The sequence below is a fragment of the Lissotriton vulgaris genome, chromosome 3_1, assembly GCF_964263255.1.
Source record: "Lissotriton vulgaris chromosome 3_1, aLisVul1.2, whole genome shotgun sequence".
NCBI classification, from domain to species: domain Eukaryota; kingdom Metazoa; phylum Chordata; class Amphibia; order Caudata; family Salamandridae; genus Lissotriton; species Lissotriton vulgaris.
The window spans coordinates 1,562,551,346-1,562,564,985 of record NC_141689.1 but is presented as its reverse complement, the minus strand read 5'-3'; the positions used below and the strand labels follow the sequence as shown (position 1 = coordinate 1,562,564,985).

Below are 13,640 nucleotides of genomic sequence, written 5' to 3'. Positions count from 1 at the left end.
ATTAAAGGGCAGTAGAGGCTCAGTCGATATTGACTGCGGTTTAAGGACTTCAGTGAGGAGGTTAGTCCACATGGCCGCGACAGGGAGCTCAAGGCCCAAGGCCTTGGCAGCCCTCGTCAACACCACATTATAGGTTGCCCCCTCCTCCGAAGCCACGGTAGGAGGAGAGACAAAACCAGTGTCTGGAGAGGTGTCCAGGCCACTGGCCTCCCCAAGGTCTCCTGCCCAGTCCTCTTGAGACTGACACTCCCTGATCAGAAGGTCTTCAGACCCCTCCCAATCCTCCTCATCACCCATCTCCTGATACTCAGGGTTGTCAATCAATGGGGCCGGTTCGTAGAAGTGGAAATCTCCAAACGGCATCGGATGCGGCGCCCAGCGGCGCCGCTTTGATGTCCGAACCGGAGCAAAGGAGGAATCGGGGGCGGTGCCGCCCGAGGACGGCGCCGGAGGAGACACCTGACGGACCGACGCCGGGGGGGTCGTAAGGTCCACCGGTGACGATCCAGAGCTCGAGGAAGGTCCAGCGGTGTCCCGCGGCACTGGGCCCGAAGGCGCCGGGCAGCTTGACCTTGCGGCGCCAGGCCCGAAGGCGCCAGCGGTGTCGGGACCGTGGAATCCTGTGGCGCCGGGCCCGAAGGCGCCGGCGGCGTCGGGGCTGAAGCACCCGACGGCGTCGGGCCGAAGCCCCCGACCCGCTAGGGGCCCCAGACGGGTCCGCTGGGCCCGAAGGCGCCGCGGAGCCAGTCAGAGGAGAAAGGGACCTCATGGCCATGAAAGCGCTCAATCTCCTCCGGCGTCGCATCTCGCCCAGGGACCGGAGGGTGTGGGGCAGGACGTGACGCCCGCGACTCCGAAGGAGCAGCGTGGGCGGTGTCACCCGAACCCCCGGCCGCATCGCGCGAGCGTCGGGGGGAGTCAGAAGAGCGATGACGCCTTTTCGACTTCTTGTGCTTCTTACCTGACGACGACTTCGACCCGGAGGAGTGGTGCCGACTCCCGGAGCTTTGGTGGCTCCGTCCCCCCCTGTCCCTCGACCTCCCGTGGGACCGGGACCTCACGCGGCGCGGGGCCGACTACCGGAGTTCAAGTCGCCTGCGGGACCGCTCCCGCCTGGCTTTCGAAGAGAGGGCCCGGCAGTCGGAGCAGGCCTTGTCGTCGTGGTCGATGCCTAGACAAGTTAGGCACAGGTGGTGAGGATCCGTGACCGACATGGTGCGGTCGCAATCTTCACAGTGCTTGAAACCAGGCATCCCTACGGCACCGATCGGAGTCGCAAGACTTCGAGAAGGATCAAAAATGATCTAAAAAAAAAGTTAGTCAATAATTGACTGGGTTACTGCTTTTTCCAGATCTGCGCTGGCTGGCGCGGAAAAAAAAACTGACGTCAGCACGCGGAGGCGGCGTCTAAGTACTCCAACGACGTCATCACGGCGCCCACGACGCCGACGATGGACGCGGAGCCGCAGACGACGCCTACCAACGCGCAAGGGTACTGCTACGCAAAAGTTTCTGGATCCAGTCTGACGCCTGGGGATATTCTAAGGTAAGGAATCTATCACTAACGTGTCTCTTTCAGATAGATGCTCATCCAATCTTTGACCTCTCTACAGAGTGATGGTCACCTATGTGCCATTTGTAATTTACCAAATTTCATAATTTAACAAAATCATAGCGGTTACTCATTTTGATAAAACTGCTAACAAGCATTGGCAAAGTCAATAGTTCTGGCTTATTTTAGACATTTGTTGTTGTGTGGTCTGTCTAAAGGCTCAAACATAAAACTTTATTTGTGAAGCACAGAATTTTAGTCCATGTTTTTATTTATGCCCTTAATTACACAGGCTGTGCACCTTTTAGAAGGTTGTATGACAGAAGCACTCATGGCTAAACCAAGTGTGCATCTTCCACGCAGCCCGGACAACAAATGCATCTGTACAATGCATGCCTTTACCACGTATGCCTTTACCACACAATTTCGTGGTAAAGGCATGTTTGTTAAAGGGATGCGTGGTAAAGTTCTCACCCCAGCCCCTCAGCCTGGAGTGCTAAAACCCTGGCCCCAGCCCTATAATTAACCCGACCTCCCTCCTTGGCTCTAAAAAACTACCTCCACCCCTAAAACATTAAACTACCCTGACCCCACATCCCCTCCCGTCCGGAGCCCTAAAAACTGCCTGCTTGGTCTGAAAACTGACCCCTCCCTCCCCTGTGCCCTAAAACTCGGCCCCCTTACTTAAAACCTACCCGACCCCCTGCCCTGCGCCCTATAAACTGCCCCTATGCCCTGAAAACTACCCCTCCCTCCAGCCTGAGCCCTAAAACTCTGCCCCTTACCTAAATCCTACCCCAAACTCAGCTCTGCACCCTGAGCCCTAAAACCAGCCCCCTCACTTAAAACCTACTCCGCCTTCCCCCAAGCCCCATCCCAACTTACCTCAAAATTTCGTCCTGGTCTTTCCTGCAGGTCTTCCCCTCTGGTCCCTAACCCGCCTGCTTAGACAGCTAGAACGCATATGCGTGGTTAAGGCATATGCTGGTTAAGGCAAGCGTTGTTCAGCTTGCAGGGAAACGGCATGCATGTTTAAAGCCGTGTTGTAAAGGTCATTTCCCCTTTTAGAGACCACCCCACCTTTTCCACCCCACTTAAAGCACTGCAGTGTAAACAATAAAAACACATATGCATTGCGCTAGAACAACAGCAAAAGAACAAGATTGTGATAGTGCCCTGGTTGGATAAGTGGTGTTAAGAAAATAAACTAATGTACAGGATAAGGTCTTCAAAGAGATGGATACAAGAGAGAACAGTGAAGTTATAGTGCCAGGTGTACACTTGAAGTAAAGGGGAAGCACCAATGATTCTGCCCGATTCTGCTCCAGTACGTTCTGGAACCAATCAATCAGCTTTCTGGATCCTCATTTTAGTGTCCAAGAATACAACAGTTGTTTTAAATAATTTTTATTAAACATCTCATCAATACAGAGATGGTGATGCTAATCTGCAAAGTTTCAACCAGATTCACAATCAGCAAAATGAAAAAACAATTGATACAGGAGACAAAAAAGTGAAAAAGTGACAGAAAATATCTAGAAAAAGGGGATGGAAGAGCAAGGGTTATCATAGGGGAAAAAGAGACTGGGGCGTGGCCACAACACTTGAATAATCCTGCTTAAATTGGTAATCCGATTTAGAAACAAAATGTTTTGACATATCACGCTTCCGTTGTTCATGATATGGGACAAGATAGCATTAACGGTTATAAAAAACATGGCTCTTCTTTTTCTACACCTGAGGGTTGAGCATCTGATTACCACGACTAAGGATTGATGCCCTCCAACAGCATCACGCTTCAAGCATAGAAATACTGATAAAAGGTCGTAACACTTCACCTTAGTATGCATCACATCTCCAACCTTGAACGGAAGGTGAAGGGTAACAATAAAATTAGGCGGGAAAGGTTAACTTTTGACGGGCGTTTTACTGCAATCCGCTGATGCCTACACAGCCTTCACTCAATCACCATGAATTAGAAAAATGTCATTATAGATTCAAAATACATGGCACTGTGCATGTTGCGAGTGAGAACAGTGGCATATTTTCCAACATCATCCATTCTGCCCCCAACCTGCTTCATTTTGATAGAGACAGACAATGGAAATGCTACAATGTTAGGAGACGGTGCCTTCATTTTCGAGTATCCTGCAATGCTGGGACCCAACACTCCATATTAAATAAAAAATTTAAAAGTTAAGGATGGACTTAGTGGAGTCTGAAGAGGGGTGACGCCTGCACAATTCAGGGTGACACGGTGTCCATCACTGACCATGCGTGCTGTAAAGGAAAGCTCATTGGCCCTCAATGCAGAAAAGAGCATCCGTGACCAGTATAGTTCTGAGGCAGCCTAGGATTTAAAATGTCTTTAACACATCATTTGTCACCTTCCAAATGTTCATACAAAAATTGTAAGCTTCCCAAACCCCATACAATAATCTCAGAAGGAAGAGGTTTCACTCCAGGCCTGAAGTGCATGGACCATCCATGCCCAATTCTCCAGAATCCTCCCTACTCTGAAGCGATCGCTGGGCATCAGCTTCTACTCAAACTGCAAGTTTCATAAAGTTTGTGTCTCACTACTCTGAAAAGCTGCTGGTCCGATTCGTGTTCTCTGATCAGAAAAATAAAACTCTGAAAACCCAGGTCTGCCAAGCACTTCAGCCTCGCCTCTGGCCAAACACTGTGAAATTTCCAATCAAAAATAGTGCTAGTCAGCCGGCATAAATGTTATTTCCATCCCTTAACTTTACTGCTGACAATAGCTCCTCTGGAGAGAAGCCACAAGATGCAGCCTTCGCTCAATAACAATTTCACTACAACTCGTTTGAGGAAGTTTGGCAGGATTAAAACAGAAGACGTAAACGTTGGCAGATCCCAGTACTGTCTGAAATTTGTCTCAGATGAATGTGTTTTCATAAATAAAGGATGCTTACCAACGATGGGGCTGCTTTCCTCAAGGAAAAGTTCTGTCTCAGGAAATTACTCCTTTTTCAGCCATTTATGCGTAAAGTAGCAGACATATTTAAGGGGGCGCAGGAAGAGACAAATTCCCCTATTTCTACTGTTAGAAGAGGTCTGCGCCCCAGTCTTCATTAAAGAAAGAGCAAGACATCTCAATTCAAGCAAATAGTCGATACTAGGCCTCTAGCATAGCACATCTGAGGCCAGTCCTACTATGTGGACTGTGCAGTTAAACATTTGCAGTTCATCAACAAAGGATCAACGAGTGTTGTTCAGATGCTCGGTTCTCAAACCTATCCCACAGCTAAGAATGCGCAAGAAGGCAATCTAATGCACAGCAAAACAAACAAGAAATTACACAAACAGGACACAAAGAAAGGAGTTGTGTCACAGCAGCAGCAAATCCCCTTACAAAGAAGCGAGCCTGTTGCAGCTGCGCAAATGGTGGCTGGTGGGACAAACAACGTCACAATACCGCTCTTTCTTGCGACTTCCAGTGGGCACTCCAGCAGCAGTCCTTTTCTGCGACTGTATCCTTGTAAGCATTGACTGTGTAATGCAAGAAAAAGCAGGCAAACACAAAGGACTGAGCATACGGAGAAAGCATGACGATGAAGGACCCCTAGAGAAATGTTAGGACAGTTGCATTGCAAAATGGCCTCGTCCTGTAGACAACTTGGAACAGAAAAAGATCAAATGTTCAGCTTCAAGGTTTCAGTGTTAACCTCCAATATATTAGGTGTCCTGTTATTATATTACTCATAGTCCTTGTTCACTATCTCATTCATTCTGGGGGGTGGGGTTAAAAGTCTGCTAGCCTGCAGCAAACTCTAAAAATGGGATCAACTGGATAAACAGGAGTTAAAACCCCCAACAGCCGGCGTGGCGTCTTCTCTTCCTACATATCCTGCATCCCTGGGGAGCTCGTCCAACGCCTGATATTCACAGTTCATAGTATATATTTAGAACCCTTCACTTTTACCTGGCTCGTGTAAGAAAAATGTTCATATATTTACAAATATAATGCATGGAACGTGTGAGGTTTTTGCATCGTCAACAGGTCTGGAGACTAGTACCAAACAGTCACTTGGATAGCAAGTTCAAAAATACTCGTGCGGGTATCTGTGGAATGATCCATTGTGACCCATCGGATGGCGGGAAGGGGTCGAGTCATCATCGGTTAGAAACCAAGGCCCTGCGTGAGCCATTGAGAAATCCTTTGATCTACTGTTGGTGAGAAGCAGCCTGATAGGTCAAGTTAGCATGCTTCGTCCCCGGTGATGGCAGGTCTCGGTCAGGTACAATGTCTCCACCTTCCAAACGCCACGTAGTGCCAGAACTTTCTATTGCTAATGGCAAAGGAGGTCTCCATGCATCAGACTCTGCCTAACAGGGTTGACCTGGACAGAGAGAGAGAGAGGAAAAAAAGGAGTATATTAGAATGAAGGCACGTATAAAACATCTGCTCATGCATATATTAAGGTCAGGACCAACCGTGGTAGAGCTGGGGTCATTGCCCACTAACGCAAGCAAAGCAAACTGCCACCTGCCCCCCTGGTTGGGTAATAGTGGCAGCCATAATCGGGGTTAAATTGACTCGTCATAAGCCCTGGCCCCAGTGACACTGCACCTACTGCATCAAAGGTAGCAGCGCTCCTGAGGTTCAAAAGATACATCTGCTAATTAAGGAATGGGCTTCTATTTACCAATTTCATTCAATAGTCCCTACAATGAGTAATTGTACTTCCTCGAAAAGCATGGGACAAAAACAGAAAGCATGGGACAAATAAAGAGTATATTTTTACAGGTATGTTGGTTTGGTTGCCAACGAGTGTCCTCATTCAACATAATCGCAAGCATTCTTCTGCCACCCACAACCCCCAGTCCACTGTGATCATACTGAACTCATTCATAGAAGGTTCACAGTAGCTCTGCAGGCCTCACTCTGGTGAGTGCAGCAACATAGTCAGTCTTCATTTCTTCTGGAAGATGCTGGCTATGTCCTCCTTTATATTCACAGCTGCAGTGATCTCTATCAGGACCACGTTTTTGTCTAATGCACACTGACCTGTTTGTAGCACTAGCGACTACTTTCAGTTTGTAGACATGTGGCGGAGAACGGTGCATGCTTGGAGGAACAAGAGTTCGTGCTCAAGGGGACTCCTGACCTAAATGTGAAGTCTTGCATCAAGCAGGGTGGAGGCATTCTGCGTAACCTTTTGGAAGCCAATTGCAACAGCTGAGCGACTTTAGAAACGTACTGCGCTTGCGGGGACTTTATGCTAGAAAGCCAAAATAATTCAATCATCCTATATGTAGTTCCTTCTTTCTACTGATTAGATATAATATGTAAAGGGAGATCTAAGAAAAAAATCCCGAATGGCAGACTTTTCCATTTGATGGTGGCATTCAACACAACACACTCAGGGCAAAGGGGATACTTAAATTTCCAAACGCTCTCCTAGAGCCCTACTGTATTCTGAGCATATGTTTTTATACTGTAGGCAGCAGCAAAGTGTCCCCATGCAATTGTGATGGCAGAGGTGCACCTTGAGTGTCCCGTTCTCCCCACTCTGTATTTATGTCAGAGCAGAGACTGTAATAACCATACAAAATAGGAAACCAAATGTTAAATAGCAAAATACTGAAAAAAATGGAGTTTGTACACTATCATTTTTTGAGTTCTAAGAGCGTTGTTGAAATTTAGAAGGAAAAACGCAAAATAGCATTTTTACTGCCCAGCTTTTGCAGTAGAATGGATTATTTTGAGATAATGTTAAAAAATACGGCAAAATGCTACTGTAAAAAGGAAAAGAAATGAAGCGAGAACCCAGTTCTCCCTCTCCAAAATGTTATCTTTGATGAAACCACATCCATGCTGAAGAATGCATTTTTCCTTCAAAAATAAATGTATGATAAACTGATAAATATAATTCCATGACATAGAAAGCAGACTCTAGTCTGTGATAATCTTCGATACCATGCCAAGAAGGTACTTGGAACTTTCAGCGCTGCGAGGCCATACTAACGGCAGTACAGCGTTATAGAAGTCCCCTTTAAGAGAACATGTTGGAATGAGTTAGGAGAATCAAGACCATGATAGGATAGCAGAGCATCTGAGCTCAAGATGAAAGTAGAAGTGCTACCACAGTGGCATAGCAGGCCCTGAGCGCTAGCAGCTTACTCCTGCTAAGTAAGTATTCACAGATCAGAGATGCACTTCCTTCTAAAACCAGTGGGATCTTAATGTGGGGTATTAATGTCAGACATCGTTTCACAATCCTGCCGGGAGACTCAGCGTGATCTCAGCTCTCAGTAGACACTTTGCATGCCCAGGCTGGTAAAAAGAAGGCAGCTTTTCCTGTAGTTTGAATTCTTCCTGGTGAGCACCGCACCAATGAATTTATTCAAATAGGTGCACACAAGCAATCACACACGGACCTGAAAGCCATACAAGAATAAACTGGCAAGAAATGCAGGGGGTGAAACCATTCCGGGAAGAGAAACCACAAGAGCAGCGTTTTGTAATGCAAGAAAGTTTTCAAGCAGACAATTTAGCAAGTTTACACTTAGCCAGTTGAACAGTGCCTTCTGGCTGAAACTGTCACACGGAAGACCGTCGTTGGAGGTATGGAATGAAGAGGGGAAAGCAAGAATAATACCAATGCTGCTCGCCTGCAGAATGGGAGGCACATTCGTACATGAGGAGGCTCAAAACTGAGGCCACGCTAAGGACATCTTGTTGCCACATAATAAACACACTGGGCCTCATTCATGTGGACCCTTGCGCCGCCAGAGCGTCCCTTTTTGGGACGTTCTCAGCAGCCTGCTCCATATTTACGAGGCAGCACTAAACCACTTTTTTGGCTTAATGTTGCCTCGTACATATCGTTCCCTTTAAAGCAGTTTTCTGCTATAAAGGGGCGTGCAATGGGTGTTCCTGGGGGCGTTTCCAGCAACATCCATGGCTTTTTAACACTGCCCCAAATTTATGAGAAATCGCAACTCTGCGGCAGTGCCAAAAACGTACGCGGGTGGCACAACAAGGAGAAATCCATTTATTTCTCCTCGTTTTTCCTTTTTCTATGTGTGGTGCATTCTGCAGCACACATAAAAAGAGGAAAAAGCCTCTTGTGATTGTTTTGTGCAGGAAGGTTTCCCATCCTGCCAAAAAAAAAAAAAAATCATTCCGCAAAGCAGGCACCCTTGCACCAAGAGGAACCGGAGTTACACATTTTTTACTTCCTCTTCTTATGACTGGTGTCATTGGGCGTTCCAATTCCCAGAGTCTTTCTCCCCCTGTGTACTCTCTGTCAAAAGCTTTAATAGTATTCAAAAAGATTGAAGGGATTGAGGTCCTTCTTTTGAATGTGGCCATTTCGGCCTCAAGCTGTCTTTTCTTGTGCTCGAATTTGAGAACGCTGTCCTGGGTATCAAGTGTAGTTAGCAATCTTTTCTTCAGCGTCGAAATTTCGGCTGCTTTTGGGTGTTCTGACAACTTCTTGCTTTTCTCTCAACTTTGATAGTTTATCGACGTCTGTATCTTCTCCTAAGCCCTGCTGCCTGTGGTATCTTTTGTTTGGGACCAGAGGGGCTCCTTTTCCCTCAATAATCATAATAATTTGTATTTGTAAAGCGCAAACATATCACCCCTGTAGGGGTTCAAGGTGCAGGGGCCCATCGGGGAGATTAAGTGAGCTATTACCCAGAGTCACATGATGCTAGGCTGAGCTGTCGGCGGAGCCGGGGATCGAACCACGAGCCCCGTGCTCCAGAATTGGATGCTCTACCCGCTGCGCCACACCTCTCCCTCCAATCTGCCTTCGGTCGGCAAAACTTTCAGTGTGGAGACAGTCATTTGTTGTCTAGAGTTCAATGCTTTCCGCTCAACTGCTTCCGTCTTTTTCAGCATCACCTCAGTGCGCTTCTCCTTTGACTTCCTGCTTTCTCGCTAAAAGTCTATCTCTCTCTTAGCATCTGATCCCTTCTTCGGCTTCTTTAGCAACATTATCTTCCTCCTCACTTGATAGTCTGAGGTCTCTCAGTGATGATGCTTCCTTCTGTCCCTGCACAATGTAGTGTGCTGGCCTTTGGTTTTCTTGTGTCCTCAGTGTCTTTGGTGTGAATTCTGCACAACTTAGGTATCGGAGCAGTCATCTCTCGGCAGACAAAGATTGCATACCTGGTGGTTGTCCCTCTGCGTAAACTTGTGGTGGCCCTCTGGGCAGAAACGAAAGTGTATTCTCCATCTCACGTAGAGCAGGGGTACCCTTGCCTATGCATTCTTCTTTCTTCTCAGTCTTTCACTCAACGTACATAGTACTTACTTAGGGTTTCTTGGTGGAAGTTTGTGGAAATCTCAGGAAAAAGATTCCATTCCTTCTACTATAGCTATAACCTTCTCTGATTTTTGATATTTTCTCAACAATTTCTCATTTTCTTTCTCTCTTCTTCTGTTAGATGATTGGAGAGCTTCAGCAATGATTCCAGGCCCAACAGCGGAAAACAAGAAGATGAAGAAGGCGACCATGAAAGGAGACTTCCGGAAGGGTGTTTGATGTCAAGAGAGGCTGGAATAAGCATCATATAGTGAGGTACATCAACGCTCAACAACAACAACCAAAAAGAGAGAGGAAAGACTACTGCACAAGAGGGGAGTTACTGACGCAGCCACCAGATAGTGAAATAATGCACAGCATGTGAATCCAGAAACGATTCACGCTGCAAAATCTATATGCAATTCCATGCTGACTGCAAGGGAGAGTAGGTCAGATTCACTAACCAGGTTTATAATGGTCAAAAATTTTACCATCTGACTTTAGTCTTTAAAGTCCTAATCCACCACAGGAGCACACCTCTACAGGCTCCACCTCACGACCTTAGGGGAGGCACTTTGAGACTCATAGGGTAGCAGGGAGATGCAGGGCCCAGTCCTGATCAGCTGGGCAGCTGTAGGAAAAGGCCTTGTGCAGATTCTTGTGTCCTTGTAGCTTTAACAGGAGGTCAGCCAACTGATCCTTTGAGTCACTTCTGGGGTCCTATGTTTAAGGCAAGCAGGTCCAGTCTTTCTTCCTCAGACGGCAGCACAGTCCTTCATCTCGATCTTCTCAGGTTTAGGAGATTTCCGGTTCTGGGGTGCCATTCCCAGTGGCAGCCTGTGCTTGGGAGACAATACTTTGCCTAACACCCCCCAAACTATTTGTGGTCAGTTTTCTCCTCTCCCCTGCGTTTGGCCCCAGCCTGGTGAAAAAAAAAGCTGGGGCAGGCCAGGTCCATTTGCATTGTAATCAGGGAAGGGCTCCTTCCCAGCCACCCTGGCAGGAAGACCCACTCCCTTCTACACCAGAACCTTTTTCTCTCTCTAACTCCATACACATTTTCCAGTGGTGGTTGGAGGGAGGGCAGTGGGATGGGCTCCAACAGCGGATGGGCAGCGGTTCACTCACAGAAAGGCCCTAGAAACACTAGGCAGGGAAATCCCAACTTCATGAAAGTGACATTTCCAAAATAATTATTTAAAATCGGACTTCACCATTAAAGAAGATTTTAAATTACAATTAAAATGAGTAGAAGACGTTTTTCTTTAGCTGATCCTAAACTGAATTCATCGCTTATTAAATGCATTAAGGTAAACCAGTGCTAGTCTATGGGAGGCCAGCCTTACCACGATGAAAACAACCCTGGGGGCTTTTCACTTCCAGGACATGTAAAACATTATACAAACTTGTCCTACTTTTTACAAACTATGCTTCCTGCAATATGAGCATTAGGGCCTACCTTAGGAGTAACTTATAAGTAATGAAAATAAAGGAATAGGACTGTCGCAAAAGTTTATTTTGCCAGGTCAATGTTGCAGTTTGAAACTGCCCAACAGGCTGCAATGACAGGCCTGAGACATGTTAAGGGAGCTACGTTTGTGGGTGGCACAATGAGTGATGTAATTCACTACTAGCATTTAACTTACAAGCCCTTGGTACAGGTAGTAACATGTGAAAATGAAATATGCCAATCACGCATATGCCAATTTTACCTCGTTTAAAGGGCTGGCAACAGCTTACAAGCCTCTCACTGTCATTCCGCCCAGGGTGCCTGAAATAACCACTGATCTCCTTTACAGCCCTAGTCCAAGAGGAAGGCGTGCCACCAGGGGACTGCAAGTACCACTTGGCGCTGCTGCCATATTGGCAGAATGTTCTCAGTAAGGGCATGGCAATTTCTACCGTGTGAGTTCAGTTTTTGGCAAACACAGCTATCAATAAACCATGGGGCAGATGTACAGTACTGGGAACTTGAGAAAGCTTTGCTGACAGATTCTTCTGCAGATTTGTGCTAGTGTGTCCAGCAGTTCTGTCTCGGACATACCATTAGTTCTAGATTAGCTGCAAAAGTGCTCCCTTTGAGCCTTTGACAATCTTCCACATACTATCTCATCATCACATCCTTTATCTTAGTTGCAATTATGTGCGACAGTTGCGATAGTCATGCTACACACTAACTAGGGATCCTTATCTTAGAAAAGCCCCAGTCTAACAGCGCCTCTGTTTTGGGCCAGAGTTTATAGCTAAGGTGGCATCAAGGCTTCACAGAGAAGAGAGAGTGGACCAGAGCAGAGGTCGTGATTCTGGAGAGAATTACATTTTCTCTATATATAACTTTGCTGTTAACTTCAAATCAGCAGGTACAGTGGTGCATAGATCCAGGTTTATCTTGTGCCATTTCTAAAGGAGAACAAGTCTTCCTGTAACGCTCCATAGCATGCAAAAAGGTCATTAAACGAAAGGCATGTTTGCTGCCCGAGCAGATGGTCAGGCCATTACCCTGCCGGATACACCTGTAGAACAGCCACTTCATCCTCCTCAGCTATTTTTTGTCTCCCAATAAAAGTTGAAGGTGTTACCAGGATTCTGGCTGCACTTTTGCGGCTGCTGATAATAAACAGGGTTTAGCAGCACTTGTGTTTCTTATATGTGTAAGAGAAGTGTGACTGGAGCTGGTATAAAGTATTCGGTCTATCTCTCATATAGTAAGGATGGGTGAAGTAAAGGACGATCAAGTAATATCTTATCAGTTACTGATATTCTCAATACTCGGATTCATTTTCCTTATCTTTAGATTTAGTGGAGTGGTGTGGCTCACTGGTTAGAGGCGGCAGACCCGGAAGCAGAGGACGACCCGGGACCAGGGTTTAATTCCCGACACGGCAGGGTCGTGAACCAGGGTCAGCGGACTCGATAATTCTCGCCTCGGTGCCTACTCTAACCAGGGATCACACTCGGCAACTCTGGGCATTAGCTTGCCTCATCTCCACAACGGCCCCCCACAAACGCCGGGGATGCCTGGTTTCACCTTGGAGATACCCAGGAGGGAACATCTCACAGGGAAAGCCAGGACAGGTTTCCCAGCGGTCTATAGCACCAGGACGCCTCCGGGTAGCAGTGCGCTTTACAAGACACACACATTCACACATTTACATTTACTGCTAACCCTCCCTCCCAGAGCTAGGACCCACTTCAATATTTTGGAATTGGTTGTCTTCCCCGGCAGAGGCCAGGGCAGAGCTAATTTCATAAGACTAGGGGAGAGATTTTTTAAGCTGGAGCTTCATGCTGATCTTGGGAGGTGGCAACTTATCATACAGTAAGAACTGGGACGAGCAAATGTAATCAGAGTAATGAGATAACCGGTAATTAATTGAGAATTTCTTTGCCATCCTGTTATTGATTTCTCCATTAGAGAAGATATACTGCATGTGCCATTCTGCTTCCCCTGCTCATTTGAAAGATGCGGGTTGAGAGGCAAAATCATGCCAAAGCTCTGGAACTGCACGTTTTCATGTGTTGTTAGCCACTTTGGGTTTAACATGCAGCTCTATGTGAATTACCAATTAATCGTCAAGTAAATTTAAGAATCACAGGAAGATAATGTTTTTAGTTTAACAATCAATCACTTATGTAAAGATAAAAGGAGAAATGTACAGTCAGCCGGGGTCAACTCAATTGAATAGTTCAGTCACTTTAACAGGGGTTCTCGCAGGTGGGCTATACAGGCTACATATGACATCATTCGGGAAATGACAAGACAACATGGCAGCAGTAGGTGGAGATTGGAGGGCTTCCGAAAAAAA

At 46.6% G+C, this 13,640-nt stretch overlaps 1 protein-coding gene across 3 annotated transcripts in view; it reads right to left on the bottom strand.

The window, feature by feature from the left end:
* Positions 1 to 2,943: 2,943 nt before the first annotated feature.
* The window catches only part of RASGEF1B (RasGEF domain family member 1B), a 92,409-nt gene continuing 81,712 nt past the window's right edge, over positions 2,944 to 13,640 (bottom strand). For 2 of the 3 annotated variants that reach the window (XR_015309365.1, XR_015309364.1), the window contains exons 14-15: positions 3,874 to 5,916; positions 2,944 to 3,819 (exon numbers count right to left, since the gene is read on the bottom strand). Coding sequence is in view for 1 of the 3 variants with exons in the window: in XM_086962045.1 (XP_086818171.1) it covers positions 5,892 to 5,916 (25 nt within the window). In the remaining 2 variants the exon portion in view is untranslated. Of the gene's footprint in view, positions 5,917 to 13,640 lie in introns of all 3 variants that reach the window. The other variant, XM_086962045.1, reaches the window with a different exon arrangement.